This window comes from Melospiza melodia, chromosome 4 (assembly GCF_035770615.1).
Source record: "Melospiza melodia melodia isolate bMelMel2 chromosome 4, bMelMel2.pri, whole genome shotgun sequence".
NCBI classification, from domain to species: Eukaryota; Metazoa; Chordata; class Aves; order Passeriformes; family Passerellidae; genus Melospiza; species Melospiza melodia.
This window is the reverse complement of record NC_086197.1, coordinates 3,891,394-3,903,825: the sequence shown is the minus strand read 5'-3', so window position 1 is coordinate 3,903,825 and position 12,432 is coordinate 3,891,394. Positions and strand designations below refer to the sequence as shown.

The 12,432-nt window shown below is 50.1% G+C and overlaps 1 protein-coding gene across 1 annotated transcript; it reads right to left on the bottom strand.

The window, feature by feature from the left end:
• Positions 1-975: 975 nt before the first annotated feature.
• LOC134417949 (endonuclease domain-containing 1 protein-like) lies at positions 976-4,406 on the bottom strand. Its single transcript, XM_063155817.1, has 3 exons — positions 4,288-4,406; positions 2,409-2,736; positions 976-1,509 (listed from the first exon to the last, which is right to left on the bottom strand). Exons 2-3 carry the CDS (start codon positions 2,700-2,702, stop codon positions 976-978), a joined length of 828 nt encoding a protein of 275 aa, XP_063011887.1. The 5' UTR covers positions 2,703-2,736; positions 4,288-4,406.
• Between the last annotated feature and the right edge of the window lie 8,026 nt (positions 4,407-12,432).

The window sequence follows — 12,432 nt, the reverse complement described above, 5'->3', positions numbered from 1 at the left end:
AGAGAGCGCTCTCCAGCTGTGGTGAATGCAAGTTTATTGAGTCCCAGGGGAAACCGACAGTCAAAGACGGAGAGCGGGAAATTACAACAGCTTATAAGGAGGGAGGGACACAGGGGAGGAGTTAGACCTTGGACAAATAGGGTTTCAGCAGGGAGTGGGATACAAATGATTGACTTAGGGAGAACACCAATGGGGATAAGATGAGGTTGGATCCCCAGCCCCTGAGCCAATCACTCAACGCTCTAGTTAGAAGTTTCTGGAGAGTTCCAGAGAGAAGGGTCCGAGTGCTGAGTGATGGACAGGGCATGGAGGAGGGATTTGAGAAAGGATGCATAATCTCCAAGGCAACTGGGGAGGAGTTGGGATAACTGGCAGCATAAACGAGGGAAGGGAGAGCAAGGGCAGAACCATTACATGATAGGGGGGAACAGAACAGTCCAACTTATACAGACACAACACAACACTGTTTTGACTGCCCCATCCCAGGAAGGATTCTGTCACCCTGGTTTTTTAAGATTTTCTAAGCCTTCTGATGTTGACATTCTTGTAGTGAACATTCTCACACACTTTCTGTAAATAACTCATTGTTTTGAATTCCTTTATGGAGGAAGAGACAGTTGATAGACTGATAGTTTGACCAGTATCATTGGAGAGGTGTCACTGTCACCCCCCAATCCACTGTCACTTTTGGAAAACTATAAATGTTAGAGTCAGAAAATAAACTTCCCTTTTTTCCTTCACCTTGAGAACAGTGTTGTGTGTTTGTGTTTTTTTGTGTCCTATAGTGACAGGTTCAAGGCCAGGCTGGGAAGGGCTTGGAACAAGCTGGTGTAGTGGAAGTTGTCCCTGTCCAAGGCAAGCAGGTGAGAATGAGATGATCTTTAAGGCTTTAAGGTCCCGTCAAAACCAACCCGCTCTGTGATTCTATGACATGTCGGAAAAGCCACCTAACCTTTTCCACTGAAGATATGAGGCTTATTGCCGGGGACATGCTTTCTCAAACAGAATAACCTTTCTACCATAGAAATTGGTCAACCTCTCCTCCAGCTCCCCCAGCGTGATGGTCACCACTTCATTCTTGTTGTTCTCAGCGATGGCCCCCCAAGCACTTGTGGGCTCTGTGCCCACCACGCAGCAGGCAGCTGACCAGATGTGGCTGGGTCTGTTCACTCTCCCTACAGCGATGTCAGTGCTCCCAGGCACAGCACCTGTGATCACGTAAGTCGTTGTACAGCCCTTGGTCATTTTGGGCATTGTTTTAGACTGGTAGATGTTCCACTGGCCCTTGTTGAGACTGCTGTCCTGGGGCACTACGTTGGTCAGGGTGAAGGTAGCCATCTTGCTCCCTAGACTCTCCATATGGTCACTGGGAATCAAATGGCCAAAGTCCAAATCTTTCAGTCCTTTGTAGTCATCAAGGACAGCCTGGCTCTCTTCGATTTGGTCTAAGGTGAAATGATGTTGAGCAATGAGATCTGACTCTCTTTCCATCTCTTTAATATTTACATTCTTATCTATGAGCTGGACAGGAAAAAAGAAAGAGGTGTTAGAATGGGGAATGGGAGTAATGGAGATTTCCCTGAAGCAGAAATCTCTGATTGTCAAGATCCCATCTTTTGTCATCTCAGTGTATGAAAATGTATGAATCAGAGAAAAATCATATACATGACCCTCCCACATGAACACAAAAGCTTTAAAGAACAAGCAGCTCAGAATCTGACTGCTCGCAGTTTGACTTGTGACCTTTTGTGATCCAGCCTGCAGCCTGTGCTGGGAGCATGGATGCATGCACGAGACAAGGAGCATTTCCTACTCCTAGGATTGAAAGGTGACTTTGGGGGGACATCACCTCCCCTGCCAAATCTGCTTCCCTTTCCTCCTGTCTCCACAGCCCAAATCTGCCCAGGGATCCCCCTAGATCCTGTCATGCCACACTGTGATTCTGTGATTTGATGTGGGGCTACTACAAGTGTACCCCAGTCCTGGAACACCAGAGGTTGCCTCCTGTAACCCCATACACAGGGAGATGTGTCAGGAAATCAGTCCTGGAGCTGAGGTTTCCCTGGGAGGACTACAGTTCATTCAAGGATGAACTGTTTTGCTCAGTAAGAAAAAAGACCCCAGTTGAAGTGGAATCTGTTACAGCAGTGTTGAGAATATGTCTCAGAACTGATATGGGCCAGGGAGAATTTCCTGCCACATCACTGAAAAGAAGTTACAAATTATCAGCCTCTGACAGGAGCTTGTATCTGAAACGAGTCCTAGGAAAACTAAATACTCTAAAAGTGCCTTGGAGAAAGTTAATAAAACCAAAGATATTTTAGGTGGCCTGGGTCCAAGGTCCAGGAGAAGTGGGAATTTAACTGCTCATCTCTGAGTGGCTGGAGGGTGATGTATGTAAGAGGGACACTCACCTGAGGCTCAACCATCCACCACTCTGGAGGTTTCTCAGTGTTTCTAGGCTGGAAGATGTAAGCAGAGTACACTGGAATTTTCCTGTCTCTGTCATACAGGGTGGCATAGCGAAATGAGTTCCTGAAGCGCTGACAGATCCAGGCTGGGTTCTGTGGGTTCAGGGCATTATTTGGGGGAATCCCATCATAGAAGAACTGAGGACAAATCAAAAAGGGTGTCTCCACCGTGCTGTGTCCCAGCCAGAGGCAGCTGGCCAACACCTGCAGCAGCAGCAGCAGCCCCAGCATGGTGGCAGGATTTCAGTGAAGGGCTCTTGCTCCCCTGGAAGGCAAATGCAGAGGGACACTCAGCTTGGAGAGAGCAGGTCATGGCCTGGAGCCTTTTGGTGCAGGGGGAAAGAGCTGGCAAAGGAGGGGATTCTGAGAGACCAGGAAAGGAGTAATTTCTGTCCTCCTGCATATATAAAAATAATGAGGATGACAAGGCTGAAACCAAAAACAGGGTTTAGGTGCCCAGAGGAGGCAGCAGTGGGAGCACTCAGCCTGTAGGAGGAAAGAGCCAAACCCACCAGGACTGCAATCAGCTCTCACAGCAAAGGGATCTTGCAACTGAGGCACAGCCCTGGGACAAGGTCACCTTTGCCCACCTCCCTCCTGCTCTCAGCACCTTCCCACAGCACACACCTGCAGCTGGGCACGGACTCTGCTCAGCCCCCTGCCATGCTCAGCTGGGCTTTAATCTCATGGGCCATTGGGCAGGCAAAGAACAGCAATGCTGCACTGCCTACAGCTCTCTGGCCCCATCCAGGTTCACACAGACACTCAGCTCTTCCAGTCAGACCCAACACTGAACCCCAAATCATCCACCTGGGCTCCTGCCTCTCAGCTGACATGGGGCCATGGGTGTCCTGCTGCTCACCTTGCATTTCCACGTCATCCAACCCCAGACTCTGAACTTGCAGGCACATGGAGGGAGCAAATGAAGGGGCCAAGCAGATGGCAGCAGCAAGCATGAGAGATAACACCTCTATCTTTTCAGCACAGTGGCTGCTGCAATGCCAGCCCTGAGGGGCAGCTCTTGCCCTGGTTGCTTGGGATTCCTGCTGATGCCCATCTTCAGCTTTGCTGATTGATTTCCCTGGACAGGCAAAGGCACCATTGCAGGAATTTCTTGGACAGCCACCTGTCCTGTTTTGTCTTTCTCAGTGCTGATGGGATTTTCAGCAGGCAGTAAGGTCATTCTTTATGAGAAACCTGCTGAAAAGCTCCCTGGGATGATGGAAACCACATGAGGAGCTTTGTCACCTTTCAGAGACAGCATAGGTTTGGGAGAGCAGGGATGCTTCCATTTGCATTGCCAGACACTCATTGGACAGATTTAATATCATCAGCATTTGGGATAAGGCAGCTGGGACAGGCAGCTCAAAGGGTTCCTGGCACACAAAGCTGCCACAGCCTCTAAAGCACAAAGCCCACCTTGGGCTGGCCAGGGGCTGAGCTCAGCACTGCTGAAGGCTTGACAAGTCACCTTGCACATTTGCCCTTGTCTTCTTCTTCTCCCTGCCCCTCATCTCTCCCTTTCAACTGGATTCAGGATGCTGAGCTGCACACAGTCCTGCTCTGACCCAAGGTATCTGGTCCTTTTCATCTTTTCCAGCCCTGGATCAGGAATGTGGTGACCAATGAGCTGCAAACTGAGAACTGCAACTACCAGTCGGGACTTTTTACAGTACTCTGCAGAGCATGCCCAAAGCTGCCCCAAATCAAGCAGAGAAGGGTCTGAAAAGTCCATCTGCATGACACACTCCTGGAGATTAAAATAAGTCTAACACAGGTAATATCTAATATAACAGATTCATAGAAAAGAGCCTACCGTGAGAAGGAGTGGCACAGGATTCTGCTCGCAGCCCCAAAGTGGCAGAGGAGTCTCAAATGCCTCTGCTGCAGTCTCACACTCTCTGGGTTTATATGCTCTCCAGGAAGAGACAGTTGGATTTCGCAAGAAGATTTTTGAGTAACTTTTCCTGGGAATTTAGACCACACCTGTGTTAGTCCAGAGGTTTTTTGAAAGGTCATGGGTGGAGTTTCAGTACTGAATAGTCTCCCCCATCTTTCTTATTCAACCATTTGTTAGATTTCAGATTTATTCAAAAGTGATTCATTATCAGGTGAGCTGGCTTGAGCTTCTTTCCCAAATCACTTCCTCTGTCCTTGCCCTCCTGAATGACAGAAAATGCTCAAGTCCTACAAAATTCAGTGCATGCATAAGCTCTCATTGCTCCTTAGAGCTCAGCAATTCCAGCCCAGTGTTTGCATATGTATATTCATTCCAAAACTCAGGAAAGACTTTGAATATTGGAGGCATTGTTGAGGAAGGAGCAAGAGCTTACCTGGAAGCAGGGTCCCAAAAGAGGCAGCTGAATCATTCCTTCTGTCTTCTCCCTAGAGAAAGGAGAGTTTGAATCCTCAGGAGTGCCACTGCAATATATACCCAGGCATAAATTTGCCCCTTGTTTCAAACAGGGAATTCCACAGAAAGGAGAATTTCTGTATTTTTATTTACAGAGTTTGTTCATACTCTCCCTGAAAGTGGTTGACAGTTGTTTTAGTTTCCCCAGAATTTCTCCCAAATTTGCTGACTTCCAGCATGGCATGTCAGGGTCAGCTAACAGGGTCTGGTGGGTTCCTTGATCATTTCATCAATCCCACCAGCTGCAGCTGCTGCTGCTCCAGCACCTACACGTGTTTCTGCTCCCAACAGAACAGCTCTGCTGACACTGGATGGACTGGCCTGACTCTGATACACTCAGATATTCACAGTCTGTCCTTCTGCAGCCTCCCTGAACATCATTGCCATGGCCAGGCTACAGATATTCTTGCCTCATTGCCAGGGCTGTGTGACAGCTCCATCCCTGCAGCCTGGGAAGGGGAAGGCTCTGGGGATTCCTCAGAGCACCTGCCAGTACTTGAGGAGTCTACAGGAGAGCTGGAGACACACTTTGCACAAGGGCATGGGGCTGACAGGTGTGCGGGGTTCAGAGTTTATGTTTTTGTCAGTGGCAGGAGTGGGGCTGTGTTTTGGAGTTCTGCTGAACACAGAGATGTTTCTGATATTGCTGGTCAGAGCTTTCACAGGCCAAGGCCTTTTGTGCTTTTTGTACTGCCAGGCTGGCAAGGAGGCTGGGAGTACCAGGGAGGTTGGGAGGAGACACAGGCAGGACAGGTGAGCCCAACTGACCAGAGGGATATTCCAGAGCATGAGGCATCATGCTTAGGGTATAAAGTGAGGGGAAGGAGGGGAAGGAGGGGGCATTTGGAATGATGAGTTTTGTAGCTGGGTTTTGTAGCTTCCCAGGGAGCTGTTAGGTGGGATGGGGCCCTTCTCTCCTGGAGGTGGCTGAACACTTTTCTGTCCATGGGAAATGGTGAAGGAATTCCTTGATGTGCCTTGCTTGTGTGCTCAGCCTTTGCTTTCCCTGTTAAACTGTCTCTATCTCCACCCAGGAGTTTTCCAGTTTTTCCCCTTCCAGTTCTCTCCCTGATCCTGGTGCTCAGGGAGGGAGGGAGCGGCTGCGTGGGACGTGCCTGCTGGCTGGGGTTAAACCACAGCATTGGGCCAAGCTGAAAGGGCTTGAAATGGAAGGAGTGTAGGTTTAGAAAGTATATTTGGTAGATATTTGTTACTGTGGGGTGGTGAAGCCCCAGCACAGGTTGCCCACAGAAGCTGAGACTGCCCCATGCCTGAAAGTGTCCATGGCCAGACTGGCTGGGACTTGGAGGAGCCTGAGATACTGGAAGGTGTCCCTGTCTATGGGAGAGCACGGAAGTAGATGGACATTAAGGTCCTTTCCAACCCCAAAATATTCTGTCATTCAATGACCATTCATTCATTTAAAGCTAAACTGGACTAATTTTCTTCCATTTCCAAAGTCCAGGAATAATAGAATGACGAGTTGGTTGTTAAAACCAGAAGTGTCCAAAAGAAGTGTGTTACACCAAAGTTTGTTTAAACATGCTGGTTGAGTCCTGTGGTTTCTTTTGTCTCTGTTAACCTCGTACTGACGTCTTAAACAAAGAGGGATTTAGCCAGAATGAGGGAGAAGGCCAAGAAGAAGTAGATCTGGTGGAGGTGGGGCAAATTCCTCCTTTCTGATGAGGCCCAACTGACAGAACAAACCAGGGCCAGCTGTGGTCACATCATTAGAAGGCACCATAAACCATCAAAGATCCCCAAAGTGTCCCCCAACTCCACACTGATGCCTGACCAACTGTACAAAACCTCACAGGGGAAAAGTGGGACATTGCCCCACAGTCCTGAACTCAAAGAACGCATTGGACTCTTTGATGCAGGCCCCACTCCTCCAAAGGATCATCGAAGTTTGGGACATCAAAGTTGGGAGTCTTGTTCCAGGATTAATGGAGGTATCTTATAAGAGATGTTGGCACCCTGGCACACTTGGTTCATGCCATTCACAGGAGAATGACTGGTGTCTGATGCTGACGCTTGTGTGGGTGTTGTGGCATTCTCTGATTGCATTTGCACACCCAATGTCCTGCAAGGATGCTCTGGGCACTGGGACTTTACTGGTGGATGTAGAAATTTCAGTGAGAGGTAACAGTTTCCCATCAATCTGCAGAAAAGCTTCAGAAGCAGAGCAGAGCATGAAGCTGTCCAAGGAGTGCAGCACAGGAATTCAGCTTTGGCTGCTCCAAGCTCTCTATGGGTCTGATGCCAAAGCCTGCCTGTCTGATACAACAGCTGCTGCTCCCAAGGTGCACTTTCAAAAGCCACCAAACAAAAGCATGTGCCAGGATCCCAGAATCACTGAATTGTTATGTTTTGGAGGGACTTCTCAGCATCTTCTAGTCCACACTCCAGGCTGCAGCAGGATCAGCTAGAGCAGGTTGTCCAAAATGTTCTCTGCAGCATCTTCACGTGTGGGGCTCAGCACTTGGGCAGCAGCATTCCTGACCACCTCCTGACCTGACCCCCAGGGGTTCTTGGCTGATATTCCTGTGCCAAAGTGCTGTTGCCCATCATCAAGGGACATTTTGCCCAGGTACAGGAAGTGAGGACCTCACTGCAGGGAGTGTAAACAGAAAGCCACCCGGATATACAACAGATAAGCTGTTCCTCAGAAATCAGAGTTGCAACTTTACACTGTAACCTCATAAAAGTTGCCCAACAGGGAAGTTTGTTTCCCCCATGGACCAAAGGATTTTTGCTTAGCTGTTCTCTCAATCAGAGGTCAGAAGATGCCACTGTCTTGATTCTCCTGTTTCCTTCTCTTTTGGGACAGCTCCTGGCAACATGCTCAGTCGACAGATTGTGAACCATTGGTGTTAATGGAGAAGATCTAAGCCTGCTGCCTGATCCAACACTTTGCAATGAAGTGGCCTAGGGTCACAATTTCTCCTCAGAATTCCCAGCAAAAAAATTTTTTCAGAGTGACAAAAATCCCTGTGACACACTGGAGCCCAGAGCTCTCCCCAAAGATGGACATATGTTGGAGAGTTTTGTGCAGACCTGGCTTCAGGAAAAGGGCCATGATCATATACAGCTGGTTAAGAAGTAAAAAGGAGCTGTAAGCAGTAAGTTCTCAGCCTTTTTCCTCACGAGTAAAGTAATAACACTGCGTCCTTGAGCAAATAATGAGAAAAACACGGTGAAAAACATGGAGTCCTTGAATGTAGTCAACAGCAGGGTGAAAAACAAGTATTAGCCTCAACAAGAAAACCACAAGTATTAGCAACAAAGGAGGGGTTGGCAAGTAATCTGTAACCAATTATGAGCTCGGCTTTTGCAATTTGTATGAGCTCAATTAACACTACTATAAAAGTATGTAAGCCGGATCAATAAATCCGAGACCGATGATCATCAATAGGATGTGCTTCTCCCCCTTCACTTCTGACAGCAAACACAGAGCAAACTACAAAATTACCCTGCCATGGCAGTGCAGCTGCACCTTCCCAGGGAACTCAGGCGCTTTCCACCCCACCGTGGGCATGGAGCAGCTCTGGGCTCAGCAAAGGGCTCCATCCCTATGGCCCATTCACAGCAGGCTCAGCAGAAAGCAGAGGCAATGCCAGCTGAAAGGTGCCTGGCAGCATGCCTGTGGAGCTGGGGCAGCCCTGTGCTCAGCTCCAAGCTGGCTTCCTGGCAGAAGCACAGAATTATTTCTGTTGGAAAAGGCCTCTGGCATCGTGGAGTCCAACTTTGGACCAATCACACCCTGTTCAAATGGACCATGGCACCGAGTGCCACATCCAGTCTCCAGGAACTGGGATTTCACCACATCTTCAGGAAGTCCATTCCAATGTTTAATCACCCTTTATGTGAAGAAATTCCTCCTGATGTGCCACCAGAATCTCCCCTGGTGCAGGTCGAGGCCTTGCCCTCTCATTGTCCCGCTGTTTGTCCAGCAGAAAATGCAGATCCCCAGCTGGCTACAGCCCCTTTTCAGGGAGCTGTGGAGAGAAATGATCTCTCAGAGCCCCCATGTCTGGGCTAAAGAACCCCAGCTGCCTCAGCTGCTCCTCACAGGCCTTTCCCTGCAGGGCCTTCAGCAGCTCCATGGCCTTGCTCTGCACGGCCTGCAGAGGTGGCCTCGGCCCGTGGATCCAGCCTGTGCAGATCCCTCTGCAGAGCCTTCCTGCCCTCCAGCAGCTGAGTCTCCCTCCAAACTTGGCGCCATCCGTGATCTTGCTGAGTGCTCCCTGCATCCCCTCATCCAGATCATCAAGAAAGATCTTCAAGAGGACCGGGCCCCACACTGGGGACAGCGCTTGTGGCCGGACACCAGCTGCATGTGGCACTGTCACCAAGGCTCTCTGGGCCTGGACATGCAGGCAGCTCCTGAGGCAGCCAGGAGAGCACCTCTCCAAGGCCTGGGCTGACAGCTTTTCCAGGAGAATGCTGTGGGAGACTGTGCCAGAGGCTTTGGTGAAGTCCAGGTAGACACTTCTACAGCTCCCCCCTCATCCAGTGGGCCGGTCATCTGGTCATCAAAGGAGATCAGGTTTGCTATTATGTTCTGATTTTATTTTCTTAATTGTTAGGATTGGGATGAAAGGAGCAGGAGGGAGTGTTTCTCATTTTTATTTTAAGTTTTCATTAATTCTTATCTGTATTACAGTCTTACAAATTGTGAGTGCTGTGGCATTCTACTAAAAAGATACAAAATGGCCCAGTATCTTTCTCAACCAATTCTTTTAAGGCTAAACTATCGAATTAAGAAATGACACGTAAATTACTTTTACTTTTAGCACAATAACTAATCACTCCGAATCCATAAGGTAGAGTTTTCTAACAAATTACATAAAACAACCCAAACTCATGTGAAAAATAAGGTGAAGAAAAAGAACTTGCTGGGGCCCAAAATCCTCCCTCTTGCTTTACATATATTGCTCTATTCAAAAATGTTAAACCCTAAGCTTTTTACCCTTTGCTGATGCATACTTCTATTCAAACTATACACGTGCACTTTCAGGGCTATCAATGAATTCTGGAAGCCATCTCCAAGGCCTCAGGTCAAATGCAGTATTCCCAGTAAGGTCTGTACCTTTCAACACAGACGGTTTAAAATTCTCAGCATCCAGGCTTCCAACAGTTCCCAAGGCAGGACCAGCCTTTCCTGTGGCCCTGCTGGCTGGGACTGATGCCTTTATTCAACTGGATGTGCCCTCTCATCACTCAGGACAATCTGCTCCAAAACCCTTCTGGGATGCAAGATCAGGTGAACAAACCTCTAGCTACACAGATTCTCCTTCCAGCCCTTCTTGTGGATGGGTGTCACAATGGCCAAACTCCAGGCATCTGGCACCTCCCCAGGGACCCAGCACTGATTAGAACTGATGGGGTTGGTGTGTTGCTTTTGCACAGGCTGGATTTTTGTAGCAGAAGGGCCACAGAGGTGGCTTCTGTGAGAAGCTGCTGGAAGCTTCCACCTTGTCTGGCAGATTCAGTCCCTGATGGCTCTGAAGATGGAGATGCTGGTGGCCACAGCTGGGCCAGTTAGAGATGTTGGTAAAACCTCTGCAGTAACATATTTAAGAGGAAAATCAAAGCAAAGTGGCGTGTGCAGTTTGAATTGCAGCCTTAGATTAGGAGGAGTTGAGAACATGTGAGGGAAACAACATGGAGACACCAAGGTGAGTGTAGAAGGAGGAAGAGGTGATGCTCCAGGTACCAGAGCAGAGATTCCTCTGTAGGCCATGGTGTGAGTGTGGTGAAGCAGCAGTTCCCCTGCATGCCCTGGGGATTAATGGGGAATGCAAAGTTCCACCCACAGCCCATGGGGATACATGGGGAGTGCAGAGATCCACCCACAGCCTATGGGGATCCATGGGGAATGCAGAGATCCACCCACGGCCCATGGGATCCATGGGGAATGCAGAGATCCACCCACAGCCCATGGGGATCCATGGGGAATGCAGAGATCCACCCACAGCCCATGGGGATGCATGGGGAATGCAGAGATCCACCCACAGCTCATGGGGATCCATGGGGAATGCAGAGATCCACCCACAGCCCATGGGGATCCACGGGGAATGCAGAGATCCACCCACAGCCCATGGGGATCCATGGGGAATGCAGAGATCCACCCACAGCCCCTGGGGATCCACGGGGAATGCAGAGATCCACCCACAGCCCATGGGGATCCATAGGGGATGCAGAGATCCACCCACAGCCCATTTCAGAGCTGCCCACGCTGCAGTGAGTGGATGCTGGGGACCACTGGGAGACCTGGTGAAGAGAGGGGGCCCCTGCTCCCCTGTTACAGCAGCCTGTCCTTGGACTGCACCCAATGGAAGGATGACCCAGGCCAGGGCAGTTTGGGGAGGTCTGTGTGCCTGTGGGAGGGACTCCTGTGTCAGCAGTTTTGGTTGGACTGCTGCTAGTGAGAGTGGAGCCACACTGCAGAAGTTCAAGGAGAACTGTCTCCCATGGGAGGGACCCCACGGTGCAGAAGGGGAGGGACTCCTCTCCCTGAGCATTGGAAGAGAACCTTGGGTGATGAACTGACCAAGCCCCCCTCACTCTGTCTGCCTGTGCTGTTGGTGGGAAGGAGGGAAGTGTTGAGGAAAGAAAAGGTGTTTTAAAGGGCAATTTTACTTATCACTGTCCTCTGATTTCGTTAGTAATAAACTCAAGTTCTATCTCCAACTAGAACAAATTTGCCCTTGAGGCTGTTTACTCCCAATCCTTATCTCAACTCATAAATATTGATTAATTATTTTTTCCTCTCCTCTTTCTGGCAGTGACAGGGGAGGCTGAGTGAGCAGCTTTTGTGGGTTCCTGGTGTTTGACCAGTGTCAAACCACGACAGTTGTTCAAGCAGCCAGTGGCTCCAGAGCCTGGAAAGTGGGGGCAGTGAGACATGGCATGAGGAATGGTGAGGATGAGTGTGGTCCCAAGCCCCAGCCAGTGTGCAGAGGTGGGTGAGCAAGTCAGAGGGAGCCTCAGCCTGAGGTACAGCAGAGGTGTCTGCAGAGGGGCCTCAGCCTGGAATCACTCTGATGCTTTCATCCCAGCAGGGGCTGTGTCAGCATTTGATCCCAGCAGAAAAAATCCATCCAGGCAGAGGAGCTGGGAGGGCAGGAGCTGTCCAGCAAAGGCAGTGAGAGTGATGTGCTCACTTTGCTCTCATAAAAGCAACATCTTCTCCCAGAGGTGTGTGCAGCCCCGCTGGCACAAGGCAGGGCTCTGGCTGCTGTGGCCATGGTCGCTGGAGGCAAGAGGAGCAGAACTGCATGGTGCTGCCAGGCCGTGCCCCGTGTCTGCCCTGGCACCTGGTGCCTGTGCTCAGGTGTGCAGAGCCCCCAGAGCTGCCCCTGGGGAAGGGGCCTGGCCTCTGGCTGCTGGCCCAGCTGGGGGTGCCTGTTGCCCAGGATGCTGCAGCACATCAGCCAGCCCCAGTGGGGCTCTCCAAAGCTCAGGGCAGCTGCAGGGGCCCAGGGTGCAGCTCTGTATGCAGCTGAGGCAGGCCTGGAGCTCTGCTGGCTGCGGTCACAGCTG

Excerpts from the sequence above, each read along its gene's own strand:
- LOC134417949 (XM_063155817.1), bottom strand. The coding sequence starts at position 2,702 with ATGCTGGGGCTGCTGCTGCTGCTGCAGGTGTTGGCCAGCTGCCTCTGG. Across the intron at positions 1,510-2,408 it reads TGGTTGAGCCTCAGGTGAGT|AATGTAAATATTAAAGAGAT; the intron begins GTCCCTCTTACA and ends CTCATAGATAAG.